We start from the raw sequence: 17,013 nt of genomic DNA, 5'->3' as shown, positions 1-17,013 counted from the left end.
AATAAATACATCAATCAATAAACAAACAAACAAATCCCAGCTCCACCCATGACCACCTGCATACCTTTGGTATTCTTCAGAATTACCTGAAGGGCTTCTTAAACACATATTGCTGGACCCACCCCAAGAATTTCTGATTCAATAAGCCTGGGGTCAACTGGAGAGTCTTTATTTCTCCCTGGTTCCCAGCTGCTTCTGCTGCTGCTGCTGCCGCTGCCACTGCTGAACTGGGAACCACACCTTGCGAACCACTGCAGCAGATAGTAGGTGCTACCCAGAAGCTTAGCTTCCTCAGCAGTAAAGTAGAAATGCTAATAACTGCACCACAGGGCAGCTGTCAGCACCTGTTACACTGATTTCAGTAAGTGCTGGCTGTGGCTGCTGCTGGTATCGTGATTCTTGTCTAGGCCTCTGTTTCCTGAACTGTAACATGAGGCCCTTCACTAGGAGCGGCAACTTTGTGCTAAGAAAGTGTGGTCTCCACTCCATCAGCAGCAAAAAAAAAAAAATAGCTGGGCATGTTGGCATGTGCCTGTAGTCTCAGCTACTTTGGATGCTAAGGTGGGAGGATCACTTGAGCCCAGGAGGTCAACGTTGTGGTGAGCCATGATCATGCCACTGCACCGCAGCTTGGGCAACAGAGTGAGACCCCTGACTTAAAAAAAAAAAAAGATCCCTCTTGAATTAGCCCCCAAGGAGCAGTGAATTCCTTCTTGGATAATGGAGGCAGACTGGTTCTACTGCATGCCATGCACTGTATTGAGTCGATCATTGAATACGAGAGACACAAGCCCAGCCTTCATTGTGCTGGCTGTCTGGAAGGCAAAACCATCTTGAACAGGTAATTTTAAGTAATTACACTATGTAGTAAGTTCCCCAAGGACAGGAGTCTTCTTCAGTTTTGCTCACTGATAATCCTTCTGATAAACGCAGGCATAAGCCACCCACAAAGAGACACGTTCTTAGTAATATTGATTACCAAGGCTGAGAGTTGGAAGAATTCTGTTTTCATGAACAGCTAGCTACTTCCTTCATCCTTCTAAAGAGGACTCCACACTATGTGATACCTAGAATAGGGAGAAGAAGCACGCACTTTAAGGGCTGAGCTCTCCCAGGGCACTTGCTATGACGAACTTAGTTGAATGAATGTGGAGAAACCAACCTCTCTGTGTTTTTGTAGGCACAGAGTACCTGCTCAATAAACACTTTCTTTTAATGAGTGAATAGAAGAATGATTAATGAACAGTGGGCATTGCAGTTGGGGACACAGAGGAGATGCACACCTGAGAGCATAGAGCTGGAACATTTAACCTAGTCTCATTTGATATTAAAATATATTCTTATGTCTTCAAAGCTGATACCATCTCAAATCAGCCCTTGAAAACTCAGCAAACTAAAAATCATCCAATTCTGCCAAATGTGGTGCAAACTTCACAAGCCTGTGTTCTAGCCACACACTCAACCTCTCCCACACCCCAGAATATCCCAGACCTTCTTGTCTCCATGACCTTGACATTTCTCTTCACAACTGGTATAACTTTCCATAGTATCCATCTTGGGAATCTTAGAATCATTCCTCAGGTCCCAGCCCTACTGGCACTTTCTCTGAGGAGACTTCTCTGATTCCTGCTGAGCTAGTTCATTGTTTCCCGCTCTGGATTTCTCAGCAGCTCATTCATCTCTCTATGCTGTAGGTACACTATATCCTAATTCTCTTGTTTATGCATCTGTGTCTCTTTTTTCCTCTTTGTATACTCCACGGCCAGAAGTGAGCCTGCCCATAGAGCATGGTTGACTGGACAAATGGATAGGTCAGTGGAGAAAGGAAGGAGTGAGTACATGGGTGGGTAGATAAATGGATGGATGAAGGCTTTGCTTTAAAAAGAAAAGAGCCATCCTGCTATACCTAACATGCTTTGGACATCTGCATTAAGTTCTAGGTGCCCACAACCTCAGCATGAGTTGCTGCTAGTTCACACCTTTCCAGCTCTCCTCCCCTGGCCTGAGTCTCCATCCTGCTCTTTGGCCCTATGCCAGTTCTGCTCCACCTTGCTGTGAGCTCCCCCGACTCCAGAATTCAGTAAGACATACCTTATTGTCTACTGAAACACAATACCGATGCCATGGGCCAAAATGAATACTGATATCCCTTCTCTCATGGAAGCAAGACTAGACAAAGAAGGCATTGGGGGGGAAGGATGCTGATACCGGGTACCACTTCTCCAAGGTATTTTGTGTCTTCTAAGTCCTTCCCAGGCAGGAATTTATTAACTAGATGATAAACTGACCACATAGTAAAACTATTCTTCTCAAAGTCCCAGAAACTTAGGAATTCTGAATGTCCAAGTTCTTCCCAAACATAGTGCATTTGACAACAGTATACCCAAACTAGTAGAATCACAAAAGATGCATCTTTGCAAAGATATTTTAAGGTCAGTTCTAAGGTTTTGGACTGTATCAAACACGTTCATTTGTTCATTTGCTTTCAACAAATACTCAGTGGCTCTTACTAGAGACTAAAAATACAGACACCAGCTCACTGAGTGGAGTGGACAAATTGATCTATCATGATAATGAAGTGAGACAGTGAGACTTAGCGAAGAAACAGGTACATGGTAGGCACTCAATAAATGTGTTAAATAAATGAACAAACAGAAAATAAACCAAATGAAATTCTAGTACCTTTCTGCAACATCATGGCTGTTTGACAAAATACACTTGCTATTTCATATCACCCAATCAATAAAAATTCTTATTCTGTATGCAACATGTCCTGATCTTTTTACCCCAAGAAGACGTGGAGGCCCGCTTCTTCTTCATTCCCACCATTTTAGTACATTCCTCCTGTGGTTTTGTCACATTATTCTGTGGCAAATGGTTGCTAATGTGTGTGTTTTCCCCCATCAGGTTCTGAATTCCTTGAAAACAAGAATGGTCTCATTTATCTGAGTATCTTCAGTTTCTTGAAGAGGGCCAGGCCTACAATGGGCACTCAGAAGATGTTGTTGTATTATTGTTGTTTTATTCTGCTGTATCTGGGAGAGAAGGAGGAAAGGAAGTATTTGCTATGATTCCTATTGTGCAAATGAGAGTGTCCAGACACAAACCGCTCCAGTGACCTTTCCACACATTTACCCAGTAGTAGAACTAGAAGTGCATTCCAGGTCCCAAGGCTGCTCTCTGTAGGGCTGCACTCCTCTTCTCCCTGCTCCAACCTGTGTCTCAGCTTACAGAACACAGTTCTTCTGTTTAGGAAACTTGCTAATAGACCTGAGGTGGGCACTCAAGGTTCTAGAGCTTGAGGGTGGCTACTGAGAACTAAATTGCTCTGCATATAAAGTGATAGGATTTACTTTTCTCTTGGTGGTTGAGAAAGACAGAGGTGGGGCCTGAGAGATCTCTGGAGCTAAAGGGGAAAACAGAGATGGTGTAGAAGAAGGCTGTGTGCAAAGTACACTAACACAGAGCAAAAGGGAGCCACACCTCTGTTCCCCTTTGTCTAGACATGCTAGACAATGGTGCACACTAGGTGCTCACCAGCTGAATTGAGCCTACATCTTTTGTTTGTCCTCCACAGTGTCAACGGATGTTACATAACATCAACATTTCAGGTTTCTCTTTAAAAGTCAGAAATTGTGACAACCCAGATCTGCTCCAATTAAGCTAGGTAATTGCTGCCACAATTGTCCCAATGGAGCATGCATGCTCTAACTTACTATAGTCCTTACCTCTCCTTATTGTTCTCCATGTTACCGTGGATTTCTTGACTCATTTACATTGTCTGCATGGCTTTTGATTTTGCAGTATCTGCACTAGAGGAAAGTGATGACCCCTGAAAGATAAGGACAGAAATGTTAAGTCCAACTCTTAGGGTGCATCTAGCTGTGTGGCAAAGAGTATAACAACTTGTGAGATCAGAAAAGGGCAGAACATTATTATCCCCATTGTAAGGTTGGTGAAACTGAAGTCCAATAGAATAAAATTCATGGTCATAGTAATACCGCAGGTGAATGGTAGAGCTAGGACTCAAACCTGGGGTGATCTGATTCCAAATCCTGTATTCTCTCTAAACTACTCTTCTAAGCACTTGCTAATCCCTCCCTCCTCTGCCTCTGGGTTTTCTTTGATTCTGAACTTGAATGCTGACCCAGAAGGTCTAATTCATTTGCATATTAATTGAATGTGGTCTGAGAGCAGGGTCATTGGTTCCAGTGTGCAGTCTAAAGTCACATTTTTAAAAATGCTGGATAAACCATCGTGTCATTTCCTGGTTCTTCTTGGTTAAGGCGAGTAGAAAGAGAAATAATTAAGTTACCAGGGTGTTTGAACTTTGATGTTCAGACTACTAATTTTTAAAGGCAGGAAACCGATCATGGAGGGGTAGGATCTCTGCTTTAGTACATCAAAAACGCCCTGTTTGTTGAAGACACAAGGGAAGTTATAACTAAAGAGGAGGATGTATATAATTAAATGTCAAAACATATTTTGAAAAATGGTTTTGAACTCCTCAAATCTCCTGGCAAGATAAAAAAGAAAAACTCTTTAATAAAGCTGGTTCCAACTCACAGGAGGCCACTAAGCCATTCCTAAACAGCAGAGATCCGAGAAAGGAGACAGCCCCACAGCTGCAGTGTGGTCTACTCTTTCCAATCAAATAATAACAGCTAAATGCAATACCTTACTGCATGCTGGACACTTAAAGGCATGATCCCATTCGGTCTTCGCAGTCACCTTTGAAAACGTGATTCACGCCCACTCTACAGATGACAAAACTGAAGTCAGAGAGATTTAGTAGCCCACCATTTCCATTCCCTTCCTTCAACTCTCAACTTCAGCCAGCAGCCAGCTACTTTCCACAAAGAGCCTATAAATCACCCAGGAGGGTGAGAAAGACAACAAAAGAGAAAAAACGATGACGACATCAATAGATCCAGGTTCCAATCCTGACCCTCTAGGATTGGAAGCTTGAATTTAATCTAGCCTCTCTGAGATTCATCTTCCTCATCTGTAGAACAAAAATTTGCCTGGACTTTCAGGGTTCTTGTATACATTTCAGTAACTGACATATAGTAGATACTCTCATAGTGAGTATTGAATTCCCATTCCTAATTTAAACTGGATGATTCCCTGATTTTTTTCCTGAGCAAGAATGAGAACTTTTTTGTTTCTTCTAGTGAAATGATCTGGGTGTTGGCTCTGCTCTGTCACTTGGTAACTGTGGTACTTGGACCAAGGACCTCAGTTTCCCAAATCATTAAGTCAGACTAATAACTAATCTGTAGGATGATGGCAGGGATCAAGTGAGATAAGACTCTGGAGTAAGACGTTGAGGGAACTTGTGAGGCTTAATGGAAGTTCTTCTCCGGAGACAGTGTCTACCCTATGCCTTAACAATTCTCGACTGTTATCCCTGGATAGACTATAAACAGCTCTCCACCTTTTGTGAGTCTCAAATACTTTGGAAAACCAGGGACAATTGTAGACTCTCCCACCACCATCACTGCACCCACACACTATACACATATGGCATATGTATACAATTTCAAGGACTCCCCTCCAAAACCTGTCCATGTCTCTCTAAGGAAACAGTTTGACCCTGCTTCCCTCTCCCTCCCATATCTAAGCCTCCTAATCCCTTTCTCACCATGGAAGGCAGGTGTTAGATAGGTCATCCTGTAACTACATATTTGGGGATCTGCTGAGATGCAACAGGAAGATAGACAGAGCAACCACAGGTAGTTCCAGGAAAAGAGAGAGAGAGAGCATGCTGGCAACCCTGCAAGACCTAATGCACCCTCACAAGGCACTCTTTCCTCCATCCTCTCCTTCTGGGTTATTGTGTTCAAAGAAGAGGACTGGAAATGTGGCATATAGGTAAAGAAGAGAGTACAAAGCTGCAGTTTCGGAGGCTGAATAAGCCTAGAGCTCCAACAGACTGCAAACGGACTCTAGTCAATATCATAATTTATAATGGAAATCTGCTCTTACCACACATGTATGTAAAAGTTACTATGTGAGGTAATATGTTAATTTTCTTAACTGCAAAAATCATTTCACTATGTCCCTCAAAACATCATGTTACACACTTTAAATGCATACAATTTTTTAAAAAAGAAAGGATGAAGGAAGGACCAGGGGCCAAGGAAATTTTTGTCCACTAGGCCTCCAGAATGCATGACTAGAATTGATGTACAGAATCAGAAAGAAAACAGAGTTACACTGCGATAAGAAAAGTTTAAGCCGTGAGCTCCTCCAAATTGAGAACTGTGCTTTACATTGGTCTGACTCACCAATGTCCAGCACATAGGTGCTCATAGGCAATTGATGGATGGAAAACTTTCTATCTCAATTGCAAAGTCTGAGAATGTACCAGAAAAGAGTAGAACAAGTCATCCTTTAAGTCAAAATGAAGTTCCAAAAGTCATTTTTAAAAGCCAGCTTTATCAAGATCACCTAAGCCATTCATTTTTTTTAAAAATACATCTTGGCAGGGCATGGTAACTCTCCTGTAATCCCAGCACTTTGGGAGACTAGGGCAGGGGGATTACTTGAGGTCAGAAGTTCCAGACCAACCTGGGCAATATAGCAAGACCATGTCTCTACAAAAAGTTTTTTTTTTAACATATTTTTATTTTAAAATTGTAAGGTACAGTTAAGAGTTAGGTATACAAATATACATCGTTCAGGCACCCTTGTTGATAAGGGGTGTCTCTCCGTCCCCAGACAGATATTGACTACCATTAATCCCATCTCCCTTCCCCTCCCTATCCCCCCCATAGTTTCCCGCCACTGTCAATCCTTTTCTTATAGTGTTATGATAGATGTTCAAGGTCCACTATATGAGTGAGAATATGTGATACTCAGGTCTTTGTTTCTGAGAGATCACTCAGTATTATAGACTCTAGTTCTATCCAGGTTGCTGCAAAATTCATGATTTTGTTCTTTTTTATGGCTGCATAGTATTCCATCATGTATATGCACCACATTTTTTTAATCCAGTCCTCTTTTGATGGACAGCATGGTTGGTTCCTAGAAAAAGTTTTTAAAACTACCCTGATGTTGGGGCACATACCTGTAGTCCCAGCTACTTAGAAGGCTATGGCAAGAAGATTGTTTGAGCCCAGGAGTTTGAGACTGCATTGAGCTCTGATTGTACCACTGCACTCCAGCCTGAGTGACAAAGTGAGACCCTGCCTTTAAGAAAACAAAACATCTTGGTGTCCCCAAACCCCCAGATGCACTGAATCAGAGTCTGCTGAGGTGGATCCTGGGAATGTATGTGTGTATGTTGTGGTTTATCTTTCCCAAATAATTCTTATGGCCTGACTTGGGTACCATTTCTCCACTCCATTTGTGAGTAGAATGTGATCACAAAGGGTTTGCCTTGGCAGCATGACCAGACTGGATTCAAGTCCTGCCTCAGCCACTCAATAGTTGTAGTACTGGGCAGGTTGCTTGAGGTAACTAAACCACAGCTACTTCCCCTCTGTAATGGAGATACATACACAATAAACCTCAGGGAGCCATGCAGGTTACCTCTATTCCTATGCACAAAGTGCCTAACCTAGTGCTTGGCACAGACAATGTTTCCAGGAGTGTTAGATACTGTTGGTGGAGGCAGAACTAATGGTAGAGAACTTTTAAGGCATTCCCAATTGCAGGATGTCAGCAAAGCAGATGCTCATAATTCCTTTTTTTTTTTTTTTTTTTTTTTTTTAGATAGGGTCTCACTCTTTCACCCAGGCTGGAGTGCAATGGCATGAATCTGGCTCACTGTAGCCTCAACCTCCTAGACTCTAGTGATCCTCCTGTCTTAGCATCCCAAGTAGCTGGGACTACAGATGCATGCCACCACTCCTGGCTATTTTTGTTTTTTACAGATGAGTTCTTGTTATGTTGCCCAGGCTGGTCTCAAACTCCTGGGCTCAAGCAATACTCTTGCCTCAGTTTTCCAAAGTGCTAGGATTACAGGCATGAGTCACTGCAGCCAGCCCATAATTAATATTTTAAAAACGAAAAAATGAATGCCCTCTATGGATTTAGGGCTCAGAGTGGAGCCAGGATATGAAATCAGACTTACCAACTGGTTTGAGAGCCCACACTCCTTACTGATGCTATTAGGCCTCCCCAGTAGAAACACCTGTTGGCATCTGGAATGGAACTAGTACACACAGCATACTCCAGAGCACAGCTCAAATGTGGCCTGGTGACATTTATAGTGAAGGGAATGAGTTGGATCAGGCTTGGGGAGAAGGCACCGGGTTTCAGGCGGGAGCCCTTTCCCTCATGGACCTTGGAGTGGACTTGACTTCTTATGTTACGTGGCATGCTGACACCACTTGGTGTAGGCAGATAGCTTTATTAGATGAAGGGTCAGATGCAATAAAATGCTTGGAGGCTTTTTAAAAAAACATTAGAAACATTTACCATGACATTATTGACAATCTGGTTAATAAGCCGCCTGGACTAGCATAATACTGCTGGACTCAGCAGCTTTCACTCTGGTTTTTTCCCCGCTCCCCCTCCCTCTCTGCTCCCCAAGTATTTGGTTTGTATCTCCTGCCTGATGGTTATTACTCTGCCTTGCAATGGGAGTAATCTCCTCTGGGTGGGAGATTTCTTCAAGGGCAGGGTCTTTTCAATCTCTGTATCTCCAGTACTTAGCAGATACATTGGCACTGAATAACACTATCTAATGAATTAACATCACAACCATTTTTTTTTTAGAAAACTTTTTTTATCATGTCTGTACAAATGTTTTGTTTTCTGTTTTGATTTTTGTTGTTGTTGTTGTTTGTTTGTTTTTAGTTGGAGTCTCACTGTTGCCCAGACTGGAGTGCAGTGGCCGCTCCCTGCCACCGCAGCCTCGACCTGCTGGGCTTCGGCGATCCTTCTGCCTCAGCCTTCCAAGTACCTGGAACTACGGGTGCACGCTACACACCCAGCTAATTTTTTGATTTATTGTAGAGATGAGGTCTCACCAAGTTGCCCAGGAGGGTCTCGAACCCACAGGCTGAGGCAATCCACTCACCTCAGCCTCCCAAGGTGCGGGATTACAGGCTGAGCCACTGAGCCCGGCTGATAATTCTTTATTAAAATCTTCTTTCCATTAAATAATCATACATTATTCTCCAAATTTCTAACCTAAGTGTCTATATTTAAGGGTTGATTTAATTGTTATCAAGTTGATGACAACTCCATCCAAGTCTAAGTTCATAGCCACATGCTAAGGGGAAACGGAAGCTGTATCCTACAGAATTATATGTTTCATTACTATCATCTACCATTGAGAGGAATTTACATAAGATTTGTTAAATAAAAGACAAAGAAAAGAGTTATTCTGTGATGCAGGCAGACCTGTAGGTAGATGTGTTTTAAATCAGCTTCCAGATGAGTATCTAGAAAATATACTACATTGGTGTCAGAGACTCAGACCATTAGTGAAATTGTCATATGCAGTGAGATATAGGGCATCCTCTAGGTGAATTCCCAAGACCACTCCAAAGTGGCCTTCACTGTCCCAGTCATTCTAAAGTCTGATACAGACCTCATTCTTTATGGTAAAGTTATTTTTACTTTAAAAACATTAAATAACTTCTATCTTACAGAATAATGATAATTTACAAATGATTTGTTTCTGGGAGATTTTTTAAAGAAATAGTACTCAAATATGGGAATATAGAATTGATTTTTTTAGAAGCTAGTTTTTCTGCTTTACATTAATATGGATACATAATAGTTGTGCATATTTATAAGGTGCATGTGATATTTTGATACAAGCATATAATGTGTAATAATCAAATCAGTGTCATTGGGGTGTCCATCATCTCAAGTATTTATCATTTATTTGTGTTAGAAAAATACCAATTTCACTATTGTAGTTATTTGGAAATATACAATAAATTATTGTTAACCATGATCACCTTATTTGCTACAGAACACTAGATCTGACTCATTTTGTCTAACTGTATTTTTGTATCCATTAGCCACCCCCTCATTATCCCCCACTCCCCACTACACTTCCCAGCCTCTAGTAACCATTATTGTACTCTCTATCTCCATGAGGTCATTGTTTTAAGCTCCCAATTATGAGTGAGAACATGCAATAGAATCACATATTAACAGTGCCTGCTGTTGCCACCTTTGGGACAGCATGTCCAATGTTTACAGTTCATTTATGAGTGAAAACACGGGGCATTCAGTTTTTTGTTTCTGTGGTATTTCACTTAGAATGATAGTCTCCATGTTGCTGCAAAGGAGATCCTTGAATTTTAATCTGGGTGGAACATGTCTCTTTCTTTCTTAGCTTAACCTCAAAATTTAACATTATGCTTAGTGTATAATTTATTAAATGATATTTATGAAATAATAGAAGTTTGAAAATATGTAACTTACTTTTAAAACACAAATTCATGGTGAGATTTTTATTCAGTTTCACCAAAATAAAATATTTTGTAAGTCATATGCCTTCCTAATAATAATTGTTATTATTAATCCTGTCAATTTTTAGAATTTTATTTTATTATCAGCTGATCATGTTAAGAAGATAATATATTTCTGTATCCATGTTTTCTAGTTCTACACATTGTTCTAGTTAATTCCTGTAATGAGTTTTCCAACTTCTTTAAATCATTCTATAATAAGAATTGTTATTAAAATCAAAATTCAAGATAAATTTGGAGGTCAATGATGCAAAAATGTAAGTGTAGATGATGATAAGACTCGTGAGGCTATATTAAGATGAAAATAACCATGAATATCATTGTGTATTTTATAAAGTTGTTTAAGAGGAAATGTGTGACTTCAGTAGGTGAATCTCATTGTAGTAAAATAGTTCTCAAATCTATCATGGTCAGTAGAAATGTTGATATTGCTTTCTCCCTCTTTGCCAAAGGTTCTGGGATCGGTTTATACCACTCTTTAAATAGACATTATTTTAAATTGCTTAACTCACCTGGACGGTCCAAGCTATTACCTAATGGAGTAGACCACATTATATCTATGTGTTTGGCACTGGAAATTGCAATTTCTTTAATATAATAGTGAATATAGTATTTTCAAATATGTCACTTAATATATTTACTTTGCGTTAATTTCTATTGAAACCTTTATTTGGGGTTTTATCTTTATGAGTAGAGAGCCCCCCAAAACCTGTTTAGACTTCAGTCACCTTCAAACTACTCTCCGTTTAAAGCAATACATCTATTGAGATGTTTTTTTCCACTGTTCAAGACATGTTAAGAAGGTAACATAAATTTTTATCCCTTTTAGTGCTTCTGCCTTTTTTTGGTTTCACTTATTCCACATGGCAAAATGATTCCCTCTGAGGACTTTTTTCAACCAGAAAAACAAAAAAAAATGTCACTCAGGGTGAGATTGGATGAATGGAGAGTGTGGAGCACAGGGATCATGGGATTTTTGATAAAAAACTGCTGAACACTCAGCGTGGTATGGGCATGTTGTTCATGTAAAGCAGCTATCATAAAATGGGCAAATACGTTGAAAGAATCTCCAAAAAAATTTGACTGAATCTGAACACACTTTCTGAAAACAACGCTGAGGCCGATGGTTTCCTAGAACACTTACTTACCTAGTGGGAAAAACCTGTACAAGGGACTCTTAAAAAAATATTTTCTTGTTATTTAGTCAGGTCTTTTTTTCTTCCCATTTGGCAAAGTATTTAAATTTAAGTTACTAAATAATTGTTTAAAGTACTCTATGAATTTCCTTTGGGTTCTTGCTAAAATTTTTTTATGTGCAATTTCTTGAAGTGTAAACACTGATAAATTTGAAGAATAATCTCATGTGATGGAAAGATCATTCCAGTAATTCCAAAAATGTTGTACATTTTCCTCTTTGTATTTCATAAGACAGATTTTTCTAGCCTGTATAAATGATTTATGATATATATAATAGGCTGTAAGCATATATTTTATATAGTAATTTATGTTGTTATATGATTTTTTTATTGTGTTGAATAATTTTAATTATAGCTACAGAATTCTTTTTTATTTTTTATTTTATTAATTTACCTCTTAAAATTGTATATGCTGTATTTCCCCCCTGTTACTCTCTTGTCAACAGTTGTCACTCTTATTTTTAGCTAAATCTCTTTTTACAGACTCTTATTAAAATAATGATGTCATAGTCTGAAATATATAATCTTAAAATTTAGTTGAATTTTTATAAATTGATTTACAAAGAACTATATCATATGATATCATTCTATCTACTCAATAACATACTATATTTGTTATTGTATACATTTTAAATATATAAACATTTTGGTCAAATTTTATTAAAATATTTTAAAAATAGTATTGAGTATTTGCAATTAATAATGGGAAAATATTTTAAAATATTGCAAAAACAAAGAAGGTGAAAGTGAACGCTAATAGTTTTGTGTAATTATAGCTTATACAATCAAGTTATAAAATACTTCTAGTGAATTTTTATCTCTAAATTTTTTAAAGAAGAAGCATTTTATCCTAAATTCAATAATTAGACTGCCTTTTGATTTTCATGACTATCACTATGCTTTGCTCATAGTTGAAGCTCAATAAAGGTAGGGAGCATTTTATATTGGTTCAGATAATTTCACTAAATATTTTTAGAACATAGAACCTGTGGTTAAGAATGCATTTGCTCTGGCAATATATAGAAGTCAGGAAAAAAGAAGGAAACATTTCAGTTCCTTAGCTTTGCATTAATCATTCTTTACAGGTGTCTTGAGTCAAAGAATAATATTGTCATATATTCATGATTTATTCTTGCACTCGTTCTGATGTTTTTAATATTTACTATACCTTATTTTTCCTAAATTTATAAAATCACATCTACATTTACAGGAAGAAATAAAAGCTAAGAATTAATCCAGGCTATAATAACATTTCTATATAGGTACTACTACAGCTTTTATTCCTACTCACAATCAGTGTGATTCAAAATTGAGAAATGAAGTAAACACTCATTAAAAAATTACGTGATAGTTGATCAACTCAACTCTGTCATGTCACTTAAGAATTATTTCTTAAGAAGAAAACACAGCTCCAGTCTATAACCTTGATATTAACAAAGGGAATCAATAGCTAATGCTGACAAATCATCAAATGCTTTATTTTATTTTCATTTTTATATTTCATTCTAAAATCAGTAACAAAATCTTTTTTATATATTACCATTTGCAAAATGTCAATTTTTGAAAAGACACAAATTCAATATCTTGAATAGGAGAGAGAAATATTCACCAAAATAATTCCAGAAAATTCAATTGTATTTAGTATTTTTATTTTACTTTCTCTTACAGGCAAATCAAAAATTTTACATGAACTCTTCAGATAGTATCAGTTTTTATAACCTGGTTTAAGTCACGAAAACAGGTTATCAAAGTTTTGGGATAGATTTTATACTTGTTGATCTTTTCCAATACAGCTGAATGAACACCTTCCTCTTTGCTGTCATTGTCATCCTCTTTTCAGTGGCTCTGATGGGGATATTGTACTAATTGAGGTAATTCTACTGGACATCAGGCTCCACACTCCAATGTACTTTCTACTCAGTCAGCTCTCCATCATTGAGATGATGTACATCTCCACCACTGTACCCAAATGACAGCTGTTTTCTGTCCAAGAGTAAGACCATTATGTCTTTCAGATGTGAGATTTAAACATCTGTGTGCATGGCCCTTGGTGGAACTGAAGCACTTCTTCTCAGTTTCATGTCTGATGATCTATATATAACCATCTCTCATCCCTTACATTATCCTATTTTTATGAGCAAGAACACCTGTTGCTTCCTGGTTGCTTGTGCATGAACCAGTAGTTCTATCAACTATTTAGTGCATACACTGTGTGTATTTCAACTTCTGTTCTTTCAGTCTCGGCTCATTAACCACTTTTTCTGTGAAGTTCCATCCTTACATCAGCTGTTGATGTGTCAGGACACCTCCCGGTATGAGTATTCCATCCTCTTGAGTGGGCTTTTTATTCTGCTGCTGCCATCCATGACTATTCTAACTTCCTCTGCTCGAGTGCTTACTGTGGTATTCCAGATGAGCTCAGGTAAAGGGCAGACTAAAGTTGTTTCCACTTGTTCCTCCCACCTGATTGCGGCAAGTTTATTCTATGTGACAACTCTCTTTACCAACACAAGGCACACTCTTTGCATTCCCCTTCACCGCGCAAGATGGTGGCAGTATTTTACACCATTATTACATCTCTCCCAAACTCATTTATCAACATCCTGCAGAGGCCATAGGAGCTGTGAGGAGACTGTTAGAATAAATGATATTGATACAGAAAATCTGACTTTAGAATCTTCCTTTTGATTTATCAATAAGAACTCAAAAGCTCTTCATGAATACTACCTAGGACAATTGTAGAGACAGATTTTCTGTGTAGAAGCCAGAGAAACAATGCGTTTATCAAACTTATTTTACTTCTAAGACAATAAAGTTCAGTCGTCAATTCAGTGTATCCATAGCATTAATATTTTGAATTGTCCTATTTAATACTCTGAAATGCAATTCATAGGAAATAAAATTGACCCAAAGTTTAACATCTGTATATGAAAAAACATATAGAGATAAAAGCGATAGATACACTCACCATTCATTCAACTCTACAACTCTATTTTTCAGTGGTTTAATGATGTGAGTAATACGCTTACTGGTTATGTGGGATTACACAAAAATAAAAACTGACAGAAATCTCCACTGATCAGCAACCTTAATTCCAACTGCAAACTTAATTGCCCTTTGCCATATAAACTAACATGTTGACAGGCTCCCAAGATTAGGACATAGACATCTTTGTTAGGCAAGTTTTCTCTCTACCACTTTAATGTTCTGTAAAATAGTTTAACAGAAGACAACAAGGCTGACTCCAAGCAGCACAAAGGATTCAATGATAATACTGGCCAGCTCTGCTGGGCCAGAAGGGGCTGCTTTTCTTAAGTAAGGCATATTCAGTTTCTTCTCCTAGACCATTTTCACGATTTGTGAGTAGTTTTTTGAGGGAGTAATTTTTTCTTACTATGCTATTTTCATTTGCTTGTATGCACTTATATACTTCAATAAAGTTTAACATCTAAATACTTCAATAAATATATAGTTTGTAAGGAAAAAAACTTGCATTTGCTAGATTAGTAGGGTGAGCATACTTTACATTAAGTTTTGTACATTTCAGAATAGGTGATGGAGAAATATCAAATGATTGTTGCTTAAAGAAAAGACAAATATTTAAAGTAATATATAGCCCAAGTACACTGACTTGATCTTTACAAATTTTATCAATGTATTAAATTATCACGTGAACCACAAACCTATATACACCTTTTATGCATAAACAAAAAGTAAAATTTAAGAACAACATCAATAAAAATGTTAAATGTATTACAAAGAGTTAAATCATACAATATCACGGTGATTACTGTGATGTATAGTGTGCTATTATGTCATGTAATAAGGATTGTTCCTAAATTATGTTTTTAAACATTCCCTAGACTGGTAAAGCCATCATATTGTAAACACTTTTCAATACTCACATACTAAACAAAGCACAGAAGCATGGTTCCTAATAAACACGCAAATACACTCATAAAAGTTATTGAGTAGTTTGAGCAAGTACCATTGTTAATCTCATGATACAGATTAAAAGCAAGGTCCAAAGTGGTTAAGAATTTTCCATGGATGACATACTAATATAGGCAAGTTGTGACTAGACTCATATTTGCTGATCTTTAGAGTTCCCCCAGATTGATGACTGTATTATGCTTTAATAATTTGGCACAAGGCCAGGCATGGTGGCTCAAGCCTGTAATCCCAGCACTTTGGGAGTGAGGGGATTGCCTGAGACCACAGGTTTGAGACCAGCCTGGGCAACTTGCAAGACCTCATCTCTATAATAAATCAAAAAATTAGCCTGGCATGGTAGTGTGCGCCTGTAGTTCCAGCTACTTGAAAAGGTGAAGCCGAAGGATCGCCTGATCCCAGCAGGTCTACACTGGGGTAGTGGTGAGCGTGCACTCCAGCCTGGGTGATAGAGTGAGACTCCAACTCAAATAATAATAATAATGATGACTTGGCACAATGTAAAAAAGTCCATTTTGGTGCACATTGTATTTATGAGCTAATATATTTTTCAGGTTTTTTTTCTGTTGTTAAAAGCAATGCTAGCATTAAGAGATTCCACTCTTACAGAAATAGTGAATGATGTGGCATACAGCAAACCAGCTTTAAGGAAAGAAATATCTGTAACGATGGATGGTTGCAGTAATCATGGTGCTTAAGAAGTGTGCATAATTTGAGTTCTACAAAGAAATGAAGTCTTTAAGAATAACCCAGACAGACACCAGAGCACCCTCAAAAGAGCTGTTGATGATGAAGCTAAATTAAGGGAGAGATTACCCATGTCAAATGCATGAGCATTTATAGGATGGCAGCTTGGGTTGGGGAAAGACCCTGAATGGTAGGTGCCATCGTAGGACTGTGAGTTTGTAGATATTAAAGGAGAAACAGCCTTAACAACCCATCACTTTTGGAAGGTAGTAATTGGACTGATAAATGAAATCACAGACTAAGTAACTTCAGATTTCTTTTTTTTTTTAATCAATATTTTTATTATGGTTTTGTGGGGTACAGTTAAGGGTTAGGTGTACAATTACGTTTCATTCAGGCACCCTGTTGTTAAGAGTTGTTTCCCCGTCCCCAGACAGATATTTGCTACTGTTAATCCCATCCCCCTCCCCCCCATAGTTTCCCAGTACGGTCAGTCATTTTCTTATAGTATTACATTGGATGTTCAAGGTCCATTATATGAGTGAGAACATGTGATACTCGGATCTTTGTTTCCGTGAGAGGTCGCTCAGTATTATAGATTCTAGTTCCATCCAGGTTGCTGCAAATTCATGATTTTGTTCTTTTCTTTGGTTGCATAGTATTCCATCGTGTATATGTACCACAATTTTTTAATCCAGTCCTCTTTTGATGGGCAGCATGATTGTTTCCAGGTTCTT

The 17,013-nt window shown here is 38.3% G+C and overlaps 1 protein-coding gene and 1 pseudogene across 1 annotated transcript in view; both read left to right on the top strand.

Annotated features, from left to right (window-relative positions):
- Positions 1 to 13,324: 13,324 nt before the first annotated feature.
- Positions 13,325 to 14,282, top strand: LOC103274690 (annotated as a pseudogene).
- Positions 14,283 to 16,463: 2,181 nt separating this feature from the next.
- LOC103274689 (olfactory receptor 2AK2-like) overlaps positions 16,464 to 17,013 on the top strand; it is a 4,741-nt gene continuing 4,191 nt past the window's right edge. The window contains 1 exon segment of the mRNA XM_021705961.1: positions 16,464 to 16,486. Coding sequence (XP_021561636.1) covers positions 16,464 to 16,486 — 23 coding nt within the window.

Source organism: Carlito syrichta, unplaced genomic scaffold (assembly GCF_000164805.1).
Source record: "Carlito syrichta isolate Samal-C Ts95f unplaced genomic scaffold, Tarsius_syrichta-2.0.1 Scaffold314856, whole genome shotgun sequence".
Lineage (NCBI taxonomy): Eukaryota > Metazoa > Chordata > Mammalia > Primates > Tarsiidae > Carlito > Carlito syrichta.
Note: the sequence above shows the minus strand (reverse complement) of the source record. Positions and strands in the feature narration are given on the sequence as shown.